The sequence below is a fragment of the Micropterus salmoides genome, unplaced genomic scaffold, assembly GCF_014851395.1.
Source record: "Micropterus salmoides isolate LMB-PRFRI ecotype aquatic unplaced genomic scaffold, ASM1485139v1 Ms_hic_scaffold_1, whole genome shotgun sequence".
NCBI classification, from domain to species: domain Eukaryota; kingdom Metazoa; phylum Chordata; class Actinopteri; order Centrarchiformes; family Centrarchidae; genus Micropterus; species Micropterus salmoides.
The window spans coordinates 9,820,001-9,832,645 of NW_024040040.1; the positions used below are offsets into that span (position 1 = coordinate 9,820,001).

Consider the following 12,645-nt stretch of genomic DNA (forward strand, 5'->3'; position numbering starts at 1 on the left):
GCCAGTAGCTGCAGTGTATTATGGGTCCGGTTTGCCTACCAAATTAAAGGTTCGTCTTTTAATGTGCATACCCCCATAATGCGCCATATTATATTCCTTTGCAAACATTATTGTACCACACCACTCTGCGACTAGCGTTAACATGTAAAGTTACATATATTATATAGCCTAGGCCTAGAATAATGTTATTGTTCAGTTCACTTCAATGAGCTTTACTGGCATGAACGTTTCAGTTAAACAATGTTGCCAAATCAAAAAGTTTACATTTTAATATAACATAATGAGTGAATTTAGTAATTGTAAGTTACAACAAGAATTACTGACAATATTAACTATATTTTATTTGACTCAAGTGAAAAATACCAAACGTTCAACAATAGAAAAAGTATTTTGAAAATACTCTAAAGCACAGTTTATCAGGTTGCAATCAAACGAATTTAAGAGAACGAGTTGAAACAGTAAATACAAATGTTTTGTGATCTCTCTTATTTAGAAATAAATCCGCGTTTTCTTTGACCGGAAGTCGCTGTTTCCTTGTAAGCGCGGTGTCGTTGTCGGCAACTTGACACATTTGCAACAACTCGTCAGTGACAGTTTGTCTTTGCGTTTCACAGGTGAGTGGTCTTCAGTTTCTCGACGGGTTTGATCAATTTTATCAGGGACTCGTACGTTTATTCTTTTTTTTGTAAGGGATTCCTGTAGCCGGGGCAGGCTGGGAAGGACGAGGCGTTTCTTTCACACGAGGAGGAGGAGAAAGGGAGGCAAAAAAAATAGAAATAGGCTTTTTTGACAGCTAGCTTTTAGCTAGCTTGGTCCAGGTAAGGTCGGCTCATACTGTAATGTTTACCGAGGATAACCTGAGGCGTTGTACAGCCGCCCGGGGCGAGCGAGTCCGATTGTAACTTAGCTTGTTTGTAGAGCACTCAGCAGAGACAGACATCATTAATGGTGTGTGTTTTTGCCGTGTTAGTTGAACTAACCATCGCCTCAGTGTGTCTGCGCCTGGAGCCAGCAGGGCAGCTCAAAGTGCACAAGAGAGTAGTAACGTTACTGAAAGTGTGTTGACGCTGCTTGCAGGGAAATAGTTTCGCCATTCGTTAGACCTTGACAAAACATCCGCTTTTGTGATATGTAATTGTATGTGTTGTCAGCGCAAACACTGCTGGGAATACCCTCTGGTCCTCCGAGAAGAGACGAAGAAGTGGCAGCACAGGCCCGGCTGCACCAAGTGCTCTCTGGGACTAGACAGCTCTCCTCTGTCATGGAGTAATCTTTTGGAAACCATCGTCCATTGCATCTTTTGAAGGAGTGCTACGCCTCGCTAGAGTCGGACCCAGTCACGATGTTGAGCGTTGAAGGCCAGCTGCAGAGGTTTAGCTCATGACTGAAAACCATGAAGCAGCCAGGGAAGTGATCTCGGTGCACGCTACACCCTAAAGGGTGCCCCCCTCTCTGGCACCATGGCATCCAAGGAGAGACTGTACGAGGTCTGGATGCTCTACTGCACTAAGGTAAGTTGTATTCCTGTGCTCACACACTTCCACTGTGGCTGTTTTGTCTCCTGTGGACATGTCATTAAGTTAAGTAATGGACAGCATGATGGCATGTCCTCCCAGTCAAAGAGGTTATTCTTTTTTTGGCATTTATATTTTGGAAAGCCTACTCTTACTGGCTGTGTTCATAACAGTTTAAGCATATCTGATATCAATTAAATGAATGTGCGATTTCAAAGCTTGTGCTGACAGACATTTTTAAACCAAAGCCACTGTTTAGCATGTTTTTACATCCTGCGTTACACTTTTCATGATGCAAAAGCCTCTCAAACGGCATATAAAACATTACAGGAATCTAAAACGCTCCAGTAAACCCAGACTAATGAAATTGCGTGCAGATCCTGAAGGATTTATTAGTAGGGTGCATATTAGGCTTAGAAATGAATAATTAATGTACAGAGAACCAATGAAACTTACTGTCAGTTTATCTATAGCTGTGGTTGAATAAATAAAATGTGATAGTTTTCAAAAAGTGAGCGCCATCCAAATTCACTCTAAACAAAGATCTAGCAGTTCAAGACTAAAAATACAACACTATAAGGGATGCTATGTGGTCATGTGAGGCTGTAAAATCAATCTGTGGTAGGATGGGGCGCTGCTGCAGTGTACTGCTTTGTGTTTACAGTGGAGATGAATGAAAGACACTCTAGAAGAGACAGCACCCCTGCCTTGAGTCAGCTGCTGGCTAGATTTAATTCACTTGGCGATAAAGCATGAGCACGTCCTGGCGTCCAATCAAAAGGGCCTGCCTGAGCTGCTCCTCACGTGAGCCTGGCTGCAGTCACACTTACTTCCCACAGTAATCCCTCCCAATAACACAAACGCACACTCAGTACTCAACCCTCTCTGAAGTATTTACCCCATAAAAGCAAATCTGTTTTCTGCAAGTTCAGGATGTAAAACTGAATAATCCTCACCCCAAGAAGTAAAGTGTGGAAGCTTGAATGCTGACACAAAGAGAATATGTGATAATGCCAGTTGTACGGGTGTTTGCGGTTCCTACAGAAGTATTCAGTCACACTGCTGCCCGCACACACTTGTCACAGTCACTTGTCAAAATGCCGACAATTGCTGCAGGCATTCACATCACATTTGTTCTAGCAGGAGTGTGTATTTGCATTGACTAAGCATTACACTGCGAGGAAGCATCGTTTCATTTCATCCTGGCTTTGAGCCCGGGTCCACTGGGACAATATTTCTCTCTGCGGGGGGCAAAAGAGCCGCTGAGAGAAAAGCATTTAAATATATAGCGTTTAACTGTCATTCCCCCCCCCCCTCTCGAGCAGCTAAAATGTCAGGTTTAGCCAGCGGGGTGTCTGTGCACTATATATGTGCGTGTATGTGAGGGTTGCCAGGATATGTTGCTGGCTGTAAGGAGAAGCTGCAGTCACGTGGCCTAAATCAGATGAGGAATGTTGGTGTGAAAGCTCTGAGACCCCCACTGATCCCACGAAGGGTTAATTGTTTCACAACCTCCCCTTCTCAGCCTCTTGTTTATCTAAAACCAGCACAACCATATTCTTAATCTTACTGTGTGTGCAAGGAAATACTAATTGTATGTTGTTATTGTAGAATCAATCACCGCCACACGGGTGGTTTGGTTGCATTCATGTGTTTAGTAAGTATTGTCCAGGGTTTCGTATACTCATTTTTGTTGGCATTTTAGGGTTACATTTAAATTAATTATCAGATTTTGATATATTCAGTTCACCTAGTACCATATTGCCACTGATCATAAATACAGAATTCAAGCAACACCAATTTATACTAGATGCTGTGATTCAGAGAGAGGACTTGGAAGGTGTTTTGTTCTTGTGCTCATCATTGGTCCCTCGTGCCATGTGTCCGTTTAATGATTGACAAAACAGTGGAGACATCGCTGCCTTCAATGTCAGAGGTTAACACTGCTCTCTGAGGAGGAGTCAGTCCGATGTGTGCTGTTGACAGTAGAAGCTTGTACAATACAAGCAGCCGAGGGTCACATTAGGAGAACCAGCTCGTCCTGCTCCGTCAGCTGTCTTATCTTTGTGTTAGGGGTGGGCGATAATATGGTCAAAGTCTTCTGTCGGTACATACGGTATATGTCATTTTATATAATCGTAATGCGGTATATATCACGATCATTGTTGTTTAAATTCAATTAAGAAATGGCTTAAAATAGAGCCACAGCTATCGTTTATTTTAGTAATCGAGTATTCTTAAGATTATTTCATTGAGTAACTGGATAAGAAGTACTTTTACTTGGCGCCCTGGGTACCAGGATCTGCTGTGTAACTCAAATCACTGTAATGTTGCAACCCAAACTCAGGGACTAACCAGTTAGAGAACAATCGCACGGTTATACATTTACATCTAAGACTGATGTGTGGACTGGATGTGGTCGTGCTGTTGTGGTAGGCGCTAGTTTCGTTATACGAGTTTCTGAAATATTTCAGCCCTAGCTTAAAATAACCATACCGTACATTATTTCATCACATCTTCTTGTTTTTGGAGCTTCCATACAAACAAAAACAACTCCCCCTGCTCTTTATTTACAATTTTTCTTGCTGCCTCCATGTTTTCTTGTCACACTTTTTTTTTCTTCCAGCTTAGAAGTGCGTTTCTGCCACCAGCTATAGCTCTCACATCACATAAAAACTTGGTAAGCAGTGCTGCCCAATTACGTTTCCGTAAGAGATCACATGAGAATCCAGCCCTTATTTGCGACATATCCTGCCCCGAATATATAGCAGAGTTGCTGAGGGATAGCTCCTACGCTGGAAACGGGATTGCCAAATCTCCACGGGTGGACACATTTTTACCACTGAACAATATGTTGTCATATTGTTAGTGTTGGGTATCGTTTCAATTTGATTTCAGATTCTGATTGTACTTATTGATTTGGATATTGCACTTTGCCATATTGCAATTTTGATAATATCTGTTTATTGTGCACCCCTACTGCAGGTGGTGTATTTTGCTGAGTCGTTTTAGTGAAGCTAAGCCAAAATTTGCAGCATTTGCTGCGGTCCGCCATGGTCCAGGAATGTAAACAAAAAGTAATCTCTTCGTCATGCTTTGTTGAAGTACTGCGTAACAAATGACCTGACATTTCTAGGTCCGTGTAGCAGGTGCTGGCAGATAAGGGACACTTTAATGGACTGTAAAATGATCACTACAGCTCGGGGAGCGCCACTGAAATATGCAGAAAGTTAGGAACCTACAAGCAGAATTGAATTGCACGTGTCTTAGCGAGACTACGGTTCCTGGAAACTTGGTACTCATTCCAACTTTGAACCGTTCTTGATGCCCAATCCTACACATCACCCAGCTGTACTGTGTATATCATTATTATTCACCTGATTGAAACAAAAAAAGAGGAATGCCATTACTGTAATCCAGTGAATCACTTTATTCAAATTGAGGAGTGATGACATCATAAAACATGACGACAGACAGAAGTTACATTTGAAAACTTCAACTAAAGCTTCAAATGTAAAAGTCAGTACAGCCCTATTTTTATCTATAATGTCTTAATCATTGCATTTGCGAATGTGCCTGTAATTTTTTTGTAGTCAGAAAAGTGCTGTGTAGGCAGTTAAAGACAGACAGTGGACCAATGCACCATCATCCTACTTGCAAATTGGACTGGTAGATGCATGTTATTTTATTTTATAATACATTGTTTAAAAATGTTGGTATGTCCTCCTTTTAAAATGGTAGGATTATCACACCCAGAAACTCCCCCTGCAGGTTTCTGCACACAGTAGGGGCTTATGAATAGCACAGGGGACGATTCTGCATACTAGCGATCAGGGTGAATAGATGTCTGAAGCAGTCAGAGGGTTTATAATGTTTACATCTGAACAATTATGAGAATCTGCAGCAGTTGCAGGGGCTGACACCAGCTAGCTTCTCTGAGTCATAGAGGACCGAGAGGTCACATATGGCTCTAAGGCTGTTAGGTAACCAGCAATCCTCCTGTAGTAGCCGCCTTTCATTGGTCGGTGCCGGAGTGTTGTCCCCCGAGCACATGGAGCCGCTGGTTGCCGATGATATACAGTGGCAACATCGCAGCTCTGCAGTGGCTCTCATCTTTCCCCAGTATATTATCCAGAAGGGCTTGTCAGAGAAAGTGGAGGGTTTAGCCGACTTCTAAATAATGCCTTTGTCTGCTGCAGAAAAGCCCTTTTAATTCTCAAGCACACTGGGACATGCCTCAACAGCCAAGGGCATCATTTCACCCATCAGTGGCTTTAAAGCTCAGTCCCGTATCTTAATTCTGGAGCAGATATCCGCACTCCCTTATAATTGGCCACAAACCAGGGATTTCTGGTTAAGATTCACAGAACCGTCATTCTGTCTTATGTCACGCCGCCCTTGCCTTACTTTGCCCAGTGAGTCACTTTTTTTGACCGGATCGAAGAAGCGACAGTCATTTGCCTAAACCCCTGCACTTATGGGAGTCAGGATAAAGTGAGAGGATTGGAGGGAGAGAGGTGAAAAGAGAGAGAAATGAGGAGAAGAAAGTGCCACGGTTTCACATATTTGCTCAAGCATATTAGTCGGGTCTTTTCCCGGCTTTGCTGCTTGTTTGCGAGTCACCGTCTAATCTCTGTTGTCACACACACACTTGCACACCATGCCACACACAGTCACACAAGCTCACACACTCAGGCTTTGGTTTATATGCTGGTATGCAAAGTTTGTTCCCTCGGGCTATCTTTCTTTCTCCTCTGCTCCTTATTTCTTTCTGTGTTTGCCTCTTGCTTCTCATTTCCTCTGTGCTATGAATATCTCTGGAATAACACTGATGTCACTGACATGGTGTATCAGACATGCCTCGTGTGGTTTTGACCCCTCCCATCAGCCTCTGTAAATACACCCCTGGCAGTGACGTGATGTCCAGAGTAGCTGTCGCAGGCTGATAGGCTGACGTTGGGCTGTGATGGTGTAGAAACAGATCGACCACAGCCGTCTTTTATACCTACAGGGAGGAGACCTTTAAACATTGTGGTTTTAGTGACTCCACGCCACTTCCACCAAGCCAGGTCACCCACCCAATCTAAGCAAAAAGTCACCCGGCTGGCCGCGCCTGTCTGGAGGGGCGGGGCACTAGCTGAGCTGCAGACTGTGTAGCTGCACTGCACGAGAGCGACTGATAATAGATCCATCAATTAATAAAATGTGTTTTTAAAGTATCTGTATCCTTTTTAAAATTTCAGTCAAAGCTGTTGGTGTTGCGTTGCCACAGAAAATAATGACATATTTAGCCTTAGGGTTTTTTTTATATTGTGTCATTATTGTTTCATGAGAGTAGTAAATTCTGTTTTTTATTTTACTTGTTTAAACTTAGCTGATTTCAGTATTATGTGGTTTTTGCTTCACTTGCCCTTGACTTCTTCTTGTTTCTCTGCCCTTATTTTGAAGGTTGACTTGCTGTAGTTTGCGCTGTTTTTATAGGTGGCTAAATGGTTATTTTAGCGATTTTATTTAATTTCCACTAACTTAAAGGTTTTCTTGTACCCATCAAAGGTTCTGTTCACATTTAGTGTTTGAATGCTTTGTGTGTTCTGTATGCTTGAGGTTCACATGTTTACATGTTGAGTGCATTTCCTTCCTCAAAACATTCGGAAAGCTTTAAAAAAACTTTAATTTTTTTTTTTTTTACTTCTGCTTTGTTTAGATCCTTGTTTGCTTGCTGTCTTCTTCTCCATTGCATTTGTTAGTGTAGGAATGCCACCAACTGTTGATCATTGGTATAAGCTGAAACCAATGCCTGCATGCTCGCTTGTACGGGTGAATGTATGTCCTCATGTGGGTGCACAACACTAACAAGACGGGGTCACGCTCGTAAAAACATTACTCAATAGCACTGCTAGTGGTTTTGCCATGTAATAAGCGCTGCGACCAGTGATCGATCAAATTAGACAGAATCAATATTGTTTAATGGGTTTAGTCTTTTTTTCAAGCACAAAAAACAAACTGATTCCAGCTTCTCAATGTCGGGATTTTATGCTTTTCTTTGTGTTTTATAATAGTAAACCAAAAGATCTTTGGGTTTGGGGCTGTTAGTTGAATAAAACAAGCTATCTTAGTACATCACCTTGACCTGTGGGAATTTATAATTTTGTCGTATTTGTAACATTTTATAGGCCAAACGATTTACCAAGAATATAACTGACACATTTATCAATAAAGAAAATGTTTTTAAAACAGCAAATTTAAAAGCCGTCATGATTTATATGAGGTTGTACGGTTGTATTGCGTTTTCCACTCACCGAGAGGGACACTGTCTGAGAGTTCAACCCCTCATTATCTGTTATTATCAGTTGCTGTGAAGCATCCAGTGCTGGGAACATGTTATTAGTTGGAAGGATAAGATGCATCACATAGCAGCAGAGGCTGATCTGCTGTCCCAGGTCAACACATATCTCATGTTTTTCAAAGCGCAGCATTTGACATATCAAAATGAATGAGAGCTGTCAATGGATCCAAACATCCTTTATCAGCACTTTCACTGTGGGCAGTCTTAATAGTCTCTCTGTGGGTCAATGGGGATCTCAGTTTCAAGAATGAAGCATACTGACCTGTGTTTCTGCTGACCTTGTTAGCTTTATAGAGGTCAGCTTAAGAAGATCATTAGGAATGTGATGTAGTAGCTTGGCAAAGGGCTTAATATAATAATGGATATACAAAGGAGAGGCATGTGATCTTCTCATGTTGGACACAAGATGGTTGTTAGAGTTGAGACAAGGTGACTATTATTGAGTTCGGAATCCTACTTGTACGTGTGTGTGTGTGTGTGTGTGTGTGTCAGGCCAGCCAGCGATGCAGGCCGTGGATAAAAAGAGCCATGTAGAGCAGGGTGTGTCCCTGCCTGCCACAGTCCAAACCCTCAATGGGCATCTGTGCTCCCAAGCTGCTTTCTTAAAGAGGACTTTCTTTCATATACACACCCACACAGTCACTTGAGAGGGAAGCTGCTGGCTTAAATCATCCACTTCTAATTTTTTGGCAGTTAATTGAAATGCACGTAAAGACAATACAGTAGTGCTTAAGATAAAGAGCAGTCTGCTCAAATAAATTAGTTTTCCTCATGTAGTCAGTGATTCAAGCAGTTAAGGTAACACAAAGAAGCGCACAGGCCATGTTCTCCCAACAGAACATATTAACACGTGGCTGCTGCTGACTCCATTCAGATGTCTTTCTCCCTCTTCTTTCTCTCCCTCTTCTCTCACATGCACACTCAGAGGCCAACATCGCAGGATTGCTCTGATGACTTCATAGGAATTGCACAGAGCTGGCTTCCTGCTTCGTTCTGGCTTATTCCCACTCTGACACGCAGACAGAAGCAGTCGACTTTTCAGCCCCTCTCCCACTCTGTAGCCAGATGGCACTGATGGCATCCTGAAAAAACAGTTTTTCCCAAGTTGTCTTCAGTTTCAAACTCTCATCTGCAAATTCTTCCATATGAAAGGAATAGCTTCAGAGGAAATTGTATAAATTGGTTGGCCTTGTGTTCAGTCTTCCTGTTTGTCTGAATTTGGCATCATGGGATATTTTCAGGTGTATGTTGGTTGCAGTGTCCAGCTGGGGATAGCTTCAGTGCAGGAAAGAAAGTGCTAAGAAAATACAGTACATTGAAGTCCAGTCATTTCAAAAAGATGGTGAGCATTAGCACAATGTTCTCTTTCTTCTTTTATTGCATTGTGTTCTCCTTCTTCATCGGTGTCTTTGTTTCCCAGGGTAGCTATATATATATATAACAGAATATTCTGTTTGAAAGTAGACTGACAAATGTGTGACAAACAAACAAAGGGCACAAACCTCAACAGCTGTGACAAGGGATGAGAAGATGGAGGAGATTATGTTGCTTCTAAATCCATGTAGTCCCTCGTGGTTGCAACAGACCACAAAAGGAAACATTTTTTATTATGAATTGTCTAAAGTCAAGTTAAAGAGAGCGTTAGAAAAATGAGTGATATATACGCTGCTGTTGACCTTTTTAAACGTAGCTAGCTGCATGGCATTGTTGATTGGCCACTTTACCACTTTGGTCCAGATGGAAATATGTTGACTACAACTATTGGATGGATTACCAACAAAACAGACATTCATGGTCCCCACAGGATGTGTGACTTATGATGAGCCTCTGACTTTTCGTCTGGCACCAAGAGGTTGACATTGTTGGCATTTTTGTTTTTTTATATTGAAAAATATCTATTGCTTCCAGGCACTGCTGTGCTTTGAAGTAAGCACTCACAGAGCTGCTAGCATGTCTGTAGAAGCTTTAGTCTACAGCAAGTTAATGTCTTTCGCCTCTGATGTGATATATGCAACACAGCTTGTTCAGTTATACATTAATGGTAGTATTGATTTAATATAACACATTCTATCTGTGTGGAGCCAATGGATCATAATCAGATTTTTGTTGGGGGTTTTTTAAAGGAAAAATATAGCCAGGCTAGTGGTGTGGTTCAGTCAGTTGTTCTCGCACGTTTGTATGCCTTATTGGATGGATTACTATGAAAGTGACACCCATGTTCCGCAGAGAGTGAGTCCTAATTCTTTTTTAACAAACCGTTGACTTTTTATCTAGCTCCAACAGGTTGACGTTTGTCCAACACTACAGTACATGACAGGAGACCTCTAAATGAATGGCCTCCAGAACCGTGCTGGTCAAACTGTACTACCTAATGTACTAACTGGTGTTCTGGTAATCTGGCCTGATCACCTCTTCAGCCCTCCTTGACCTCAGTTGCTCACCCTCCAGATGGCCCAAAGTCTCTGGCAGGACCTGCTGGGGGGGGTCGTGAGCAAGTGATTACTCCTGGTCTATAATTAATGACTCTATCCGAGCTGTATCGGGCCATCCACGTGTCCTGCACCCTGAAAGTCTGCCTCAGAACACACCATAGTTTTATAACCCAGAAAATTTATGATAGCCCTATCTCTCAGATTGCTGTATTCATAATACCCGAGGCCCTCCCCTTAAAGCCCCTCTGTGTAAAATTACTAGGTGGTTATAGCATCTTTCAGCTTATTCTGATGACGGTAAGTTTTTGGTTGCAGAAAAATGAGACTATGTGGTGAAAATGGTTGCTTTCAACCATCCATTAGTGTCCCTGGGTCAAATCCCAGTTGTGGTTTGACTAGACAAATGAAAATGGTAATAAATGATGGTAAAATAAACTTACACCACTTGACATTATTTGTAATTTTATTAAGAGCGTGTTAGCTCTTAATAAAATTAAGACTTTTTTAAGTCTACAAATGTCTGTATGGTCTTGCTGTTTAAGCAGTTTTGCTGCGTGGTCCCCTGTGTTTGTTCCTGTGGGCTGAGGGGATTTTACACCAGGAACTCTGCTGTGACCTAGTGGGCCGAGTCAGGCCAGCCTTCCTCTGGGGCTGAAGTTGCCATCCCATCCTACTCTGGGCATTGTTCCAGGAATTTAGGAAATGTCGATCAGCCGGCTGTTAGAAACTCCCCCTCAGAATGCAGCCAGTCCTGTTTTTCCACTTTCAACAGGTGCAGGTTTTCGCCTCCGTGCCCTAAAAACATAAGACACACACTCACCTGAGACATTCCTGCTGTTATGTGTGTGGCATGACAAAAGCAGCTTCATAAACCACTATAACCAGTTATGTTCAGCATACACTGCATGTTGTCCTCTTGTCCTTTTAAGGTAGCTTCATATTTTTGCTGGTTGCTGTCTTAACAAGAAGTGCAAATGTCTGATTTAGTTGATGTAAATGTATTTAAGTCCTTGAGGAAATGAAAACATTGTCTTGAGAATTTGAAAGGGTGTGGCAATTTTCAGTATCCGTTATTATTATCATGAATTAAGAGAAAGTTAGCGGCCTATTGTTGTCTGCTATAGAAGTCACAGAAGACACACACCCACACATATACACAATAAATGGAAACAAATTGCAGACAGGGCCTGTCAGCGGCCTGCCATTTATATATAGCTATTATAACCATGACAGCTTTTGTCAGCAAAGGCCGCTAACTGTATTCGTCTCTTTCTTTCTCTGTCTTTTCATTCCTCAGAGGGATCCAGACTACTTGAAGCTATGGCTGGAGATTTTCATCAGCTCCTATGAGCGATGCCTGGATGTGGACTTTGAAAAGCCACCTTCAAGGTAACTTGTGGGAAACTGCTGTCACAATCAGTTGAAGCCCATTCTGATGATAAGAAACATATTTATACGTTTAACAGTTAAAGTAGTAGTAAATAAGCTACCACTGATTACACTGAAAACCCAGTTCTTCTGTTTCTCCAAAACTAACTGGAAATATAAAATGTATCCCCCCTATACGACACTTCTACAGGAGGGATATGTTTCATGGGGCTAACTGGTGAAAAACTGCAGATTTTATGCTGCGTTGACTATATTAGTTACAGACCCTACACCAGTGGTACACCAATGTTTTTGTCACAGGTTTGTCAGATAAGAGAAATACCTCCATCTGTAAGTATGTTCTTGAATGAATGCCTTATAAGATATATGTTCTTTAACACTATTAATTATATAAAAGTGGATATTGTAGCAATATTTTGTCATATACTTGTCAGTCTTTCGGGTTGTTTTAGTCTGCAGGCACTATTGCTAACCATTTATCCCTTACTTTTATCCACACTTAGAGATTTCAATTTCTTATAGCAAACTATTTAGATTGTAAATTCATTACTTTTTAGTTAACTTATTCAGCTGTTTATCCACGCTTTTAGCTAAGCATAAATTTCTCTGCATGCTTTGATACTAGTTTTCTCACACAATCAAGTACAACATGCGCTACAACTATGCTTGATTTGAATCGGCTGTTTATTCTCCTCAACACAAATATGCAGATATATTTTTAATCATAATTTATTTTCTTAAGTTGATATATTTAGTTTTACCCCTGGCAACTACTTAAGTACTCCTGAGGTACAATAACCGCTGATTGGGAATCACTGCCCTAGGCCACCCCGGGTCGACACAGTTACGCTGACCTCCCTAATAAATTCAACAGTACACCAGTGCAGGGATCTGCATTAGGTCGTCACGAGTGGGATCAGAACTTCCGCTTCATGCATGCGTCATCCACAGCGTGACCACATAC

The 12,645-nt window shown here is 41.7% G+C and overlaps 1 protein-coding gene across 3 annotated transcripts in view; it reads left to right on the forward strand.

Moving 5' to 3' along the window:
- Positions 1-500: 500 nt before the first annotated feature.
- nbeal1 (neurobeachin-like 1) overlaps positions 501-12,645 on the forward strand; it is a 47,551-nt gene continuing 35,406 nt past the window's right edge. For 2 of the 3 annotated variants that reach the window (XM_038717594.1, XM_038717613.1), the window contains exons 1-3: positions 501-614; positions 1,152-1,511; positions 11,590-11,681. In XM_038717594.1, coding sequence (XP_038573522.1) covers positions 1,461-1,511; positions 11,590-11,681 — 143 coding nt within the window. In that variant the 5' untranslated portion in view covers positions 501-614; positions 1,152-1,460. The other variant, XM_038717603.1, reaches the window with a different exon arrangement.